This window comes from Neoarius graeffei, chromosome 6, assembly GCF_027579695.1.
Source record: "Neoarius graeffei isolate fNeoGra1 chromosome 6, fNeoGra1.pri, whole genome shotgun sequence".
NCBI lineage: Eukaryota > Metazoa > Chordata > Actinopteri > Siluriformes > Ariidae > Neoarius > Neoarius graeffei.
In genome coordinates, this window is record NC_083574.1 from 92,135,370 (window position 1) to 92,140,947 (window position 5,578).

Sequence of the window (5,578 nt, forward strand, 5' to 3'; positions counted from 1 at the left end):
TGGTGATGTAATGATTGGTGGTATATTTTCCTTACATTCCAAATGGGAACCTACCACACATGCCTTTACGTCTGAACCTGGGCAAGCAAAATGCAGAAGGTACATTAGGGCACATTAGGGGAATTGGAATTTGTTGAATTTTATTAATTTCAGTTGTACCACAGGATTAATATCAATTTTTAATAAGATCACAGATATTTCTTTATTTATTGACATAAAAGCATAGCATATGTCAACTTGTTACTGTATTGTGGGGTTTATTTTGTTATGTTTATGGGGTTCATTCGAAAGATATGAAGTTTTGTTTTCCTGGTTCTATAGTTTAAGTCTCCGTGAATTTCAACATGCACAAACAATGGTATTTGCCATTGAGGAAATCAACAATAGAACTGATATTCTTCCTGGGGTCAAAGTAGGATATAGAATCTATGACAGCTGTGGTTCAGTAGAAATAACTACAAGATCTGCTTTGTCCTTAATTAATGTCAATGGAAAGAATACTTTTGGAATGTCATGCTCCAAACTTGATACAGTTCAAGCAATCATAGGAGAAACATCCTCCAGTCCCTCGATTGCCCTGTCTGCTACTGTGGGACCTTTGCACATACCTGTGGTAAGATTTAATTTTTATGTGTAAAACCTACTTTGTTATGAATAAAAAATTTAAATCTTACACTTTTGATGGTGAATTAAAAACATGCCAAATAATGAAAGTTAAGTAGAAAATAAATTGTTATTGAAATATATGTCTTGCAGGTCAGTCACTATTCAACGTGTGCATGCCTAAGTGACAGGAAGAAACACCCGTCTTTTTTCAGAACTGTTCCCAGTGATTACTACGTGAGCAGAGCTTTGGTTAAGTTGGTCAGGCATTTTGGCTGGACATGGGTAGGGACCCTTTGCAGTGATAATGACTATGGACACAATGGCATAAATGAATTCATCATTGCAGGCCAAAAAGAGGGAATCTGTGTTGAGTATTCCATGGCATTCTTTAGGACAGACCCCAGAGAAAAAATTATGAAAATAGTGGAGATTATCAAGGCGTCAGCCTCCAGAGTTATTGTCGCTTTTGTTTCATACCTTGACTTTGGGGTTCTTCTCAAGGAAATGGCCTTGCAGAACTTGATTGGGTTTCAGTGGCTTAGTAGTGAGGACTGGATTTCTGATATGAACCATGCTAATTCTCAATGGCAGCATCTTCTGATTGGATCTTTGTGTTTTACGATCCCAAAAGTTCAAATTAAGGGTCTTGGCCAATTTCTGACCAAGATTAATCCTGCTTCTGATGCAACTATTTACAAAGAGTTGTGGGAGACAATATTTGAATGTCAGCTTCCTACAAAAGAAAATGCTGAGATGAAACAAATGTGCAAAGGGGATGAAAATCTCAGTCAAGTTCAAAACGTTTATACGGATGTTTCAGAAGTACGAGCCACACATAATGTTTACAAGGCTGCGTATGCTGTCAGTTATGCCCTGCACAACTTATATAACTGTTCAAAGAGAGAGAGTGGAAACAAAATTTATTTTGCATGTGCAAACATTACAGATAACAAACCATGGCAGGTCAGTATGACAGTATAGCCTCATGAAAATTATGTACTTATATCTATGATGGAAGAGTTTGCAATGCTTTATTTAGGTAGTCAATGAGTTGAAGAAACTCCATTTCACAACTACAACTGGAGAGGATGTATACTTTGATGAAAATGGAGACCCAGCAGCAAGGTATGAACTGCTGAATTGGCAACAAGGTAAAGATGGTCAAATAGAGTTTATTAAAGTGGGCTTCTATGATGGCTCTTTGCAAACACACCTTCAGCTGTCATTTAACAACATCAGTATAGCCTGGGCCCACAACAAATCACAGGTAAATCACAATATTGATAATTGCAGATAATATTTACACTATATATTTCAGAATATTGCACATAAAATAAAAATTGTTTTCAGGTGCCAGTCTCAATATGTAGTCCAAGTTGTCCCCTGGGCATGAGGAAGGCTGTGCAGAAAGGAAGGCCAATCTGCTGTTTTGACTGTATTCCTTGTGCAGAGGGGGAAATCAGTAATGTCACAGGTATAATGGATCATGGTTTGCTTCAATGATGCACACACAATTAAAACAGGTTTTAATGTTTAATTAGAGTTGTAAACACAAATTGATGAACTGCTATTCATTTTCTCTTTCTTTAGATTCTATTACTTGTATCAAGTGTCCACCTGAACTATGGTCTAATGACAGGAAAGACACCTGTGTTTTAAAAGTGGTGGAATTCCTGTCATTTGAGGAAATAATGGGAATCATTCTTGTATCTTTTTCTTTGTTAGGAGTATCTTTTACCATCTGCATTGCTGTAATTTTTTTTAAACACAAGGACACACCAATTGTTCGGGCAAATAATTCTGAACTGAGTTTCTTGCTGCTCTTCTCTCTGACTCTCTGTTTCCTCTGTTCACTGACATTCATTGGTCAGCCTTCTGCATGGTCCTGTATGCTGCGCCACACAGCATTTGGGATCATATTTGTTCTCTGTATTTCCTGTGTTCTGGGGAAGACAGTAGTGGTGTTAATGGCCTTCAGGGCTACACTTCCAGGAAATAATGTCATGAAATGGTTTGGGCCTCTACAGCAGAGACTCAGTGTATTTGCCTTCACTCTTGTACAGGTTATTATTTGTGTACTGTGGTTAACAATATCTCCTCCTTTTCCTGACAAAAATATGAAGTACTCCAAAGAAAAGATCATATTAGAATGTAATGTAGGCTCAGCAATAGGGTTCTGGGCTGTTCTCGGTTATATAGGACTCCTGGCTCTTTTGTGTTTTATTTTGGCTTTTCTGGCCAGGAAGCTGCCTGACAATTTCAATGAAGCCAAATTCATCACATTCAGCATACTCATATTCTGTGCAGTTTGGATCACCTTTATTCCTGCTTATGTCAGCTCTCCTGGAAAATTCACTGTTGCTGTAGAGATATTTGCCATTTTAACATCAAGCTTTGGTTTACTGATTTGCATATTTGTTCCAAAGTGTTATATCATAATATTGAAACCAGAGAAGAACACTAAAAAGGAAATGATGGGTAAAACACTTTCAAAATGATTTATCTTTGTAGGTTATCGTTATTAACAAGATATATTCACATGATATAACCTTTGTAAAATCGATGTTCTAATTTAAGTGAAAGACTTTAAAATGCATCATTTAGAAATTTGTATTGTAGTGAGAAAATTTTTCCATGTAATCTCGTATTAATGAATCTCAAATTTATTGTAAGTTAGAAAACATCAAATGTAATTAGTAAACTTTTTTTTAATCTTTTCTACTTTCAGTCCAACCGACTGTCATTTTGTAAAAAATAATCATTGTTTTATGAATGTGTATTTTTTGTAATCTCATTCCTCCTGGAAGGGTCGTAGATATCAGTAAAATTCATTGTCATTAGCATAAAAATATATAATTTCAATGACTGCAGTAAATCAACTCTTAGGCTGACTTTGCAGCACCATTTACATGTATTTAATATTGAGTGCATAAAATATGATGACATAAACAAGGTGTGTCTTTCAGACAGTTTTCCCCTGAAATGTTCCTTTTCTTATTTTGTCCCCAGCTTAAGGCACAATGTGTCCCTGCTTGTTTATACCATAATCTGTGCAATAGAGTTCTCAAACAACACACTACATGTCAAAAGATCAAAAGATACAAAGAATGATGTCTACAATTTCATTAGAACAATCTGTTTCAAATGAACCAAAAGATAAAAAAAGAAAAGAAAGAAAGCACAACTTTATTCATCACACACTTGTGAAATTTCCTCTCTGCATTTAGCCCATCTGAAGCAGTGAACACACACATGTGAGCAATGAGCACACATACATACCCAGAGCAGTGGGCAGCCATGCTAACAGCACCCAGGGAGCAATCAGGAGTTAGGTGCCTCGCTCAATGGCACCCCAGCCCATCCCATATTAACCTAATCTTTGAACTGTGGGGGAAACTGGAGCACCCGGAGGAAACCCACGCAGACACAGGGAAAACATGCAAACTCCACACAGAAAGGCTCTCGCTGGCCGCTGGGTTCGAACCCAGAACCTTCTTGCTGTGAGGCGACCATGCCAACCACTACACCACTGTGTCGCCAATGTTCTATGAAGAGCTAGATGAGAAAGTAGGCAAAACAACTGAAACACAAAGACCCTGAGGAGGTGACAAGATTCTGGAGTAAAATTTGGTCAGATGAAATCACACATAACAAAGGTGCCCCTTGGCTAAATGATGTGGAAGAGGAGTAGAAAGAAACACCCATGCAGCAAGAAATAGAGATTACGAAAGAAGATGTACAGAAAGGTATTGCCAAGATGGCAAATTGGAAAGCACCTGGACCAGACTTAGTCCAAGGCTTTTGGTTCAAACAGATGCCTGGGCTACATGAGAGAATTTCTGAACAGCTGCAAATGTGTGTGGAAAATCAAGATGTACTGGACTGGAAAGTTACAGGAAAGACCGTGTTGATCCAGAAAGACCCATCAAAAGGGAATGTTGAGAGTAATTATAGACCTATTGCTTGCCTTCCCATGATGTGGAAATTGCTCACTGGTATTCTGAGCGAAAAAATATATGAACATCGACAAGACTGTCAACTCGGCAATGTGCTGATTGTGTGGAAAGGCCACGGAAACTGTGGATGCACTCAACTGATTCAAAAGGAGGACAGAAGAAGGCATGACAAAGTGGCTGTGAGAGTACATTGGGAGCTATGTCAAAAGTATGGCCTGTAGTGCTCAAAAAATGGTATGAACATACACCACTGCCAATAATGGAAGATGAGCAAACCAGGCTCATGTGGGACTCATCTGTCTTCACAGACTGGCAACTAGAGCACAAGAGATATGACATTATGCTGGTAGATAAGATCCGCCATGAGTGGGTTATGATTGACATCGCCGTACCTGCCAATCAAAATGTAGTTAGAACAGAAGGGTGGAAGGTAGAAAGATACCAAGATCTGGCACTTGAAGTTAGGCGATTACATCAAGCAACAGTGAAGATTGTACCTTTTGTAATAGGCGCACTGGAGACCATCTCAAAGACCCTTTGGGAAACCAAAGAGGTTCTGGGAATCCCAGGTATCATAGAAAGTGTGCATACAGTGGGGCAAAAAAGTATTTAGTCAGCCACCAATTGTGCAAGTTCTCCCACTTAAAAAGATGAGAGAGGCCTGTAATTTTCATCATAGGTACACTTCAACTATGAGAGACAGAAAAGAATCCAGGAAATCACATTGTAGGATTTTTAATGAATTAATTGGTAAATTCCTCGGTAAAATAAGTATTTGGTCACCTACAAACAAGCAAGATTTCTGGCTCTCACAGACCTGTAACTTCTTCTTTAAGAGGCTCCTCTTTCCTCCACTCGTTACCTGTATTAATGGCACCAGTTTGAACTCGTTATCAGTATAAAAGACACCTGTCCACAACCTCAAACAGTCACACTCCAAACTCCACTATGTCCAAGACCAAAGAGCTGCCAAAGGACACCAGAAACAAAATTGTAGACCTGCACCAGGCTGGGAA

At 38.5% G+C, this 5,578-nt stretch overlaps 1 protein-coding gene across 1 annotated transcript; it reads left to right on the forward strand.

The window, feature by feature from the left end:
• The first annotated feature begins 508 nt into the window (after window positions 1-508).
• On the forward strand, window positions 509-3,104 carry LOC132888416 (extracellular calcium-sensing receptor-like). Its single transcript, XM_060924467.1, has 4 exons — window positions 509-613; window positions 1,646-1,873; window positions 1,957-2,080; window positions 2,197-3,104. Exons 1-4 carry the CDS (start codon window positions 509-511, stop codon window positions 3,102-3,104), a joined length of 1,365 nt encoding a protein of 454 aa, XP_060780450.1.
• Window positions 3,105-5,578: the final 2,474 nt, after the last annotated feature.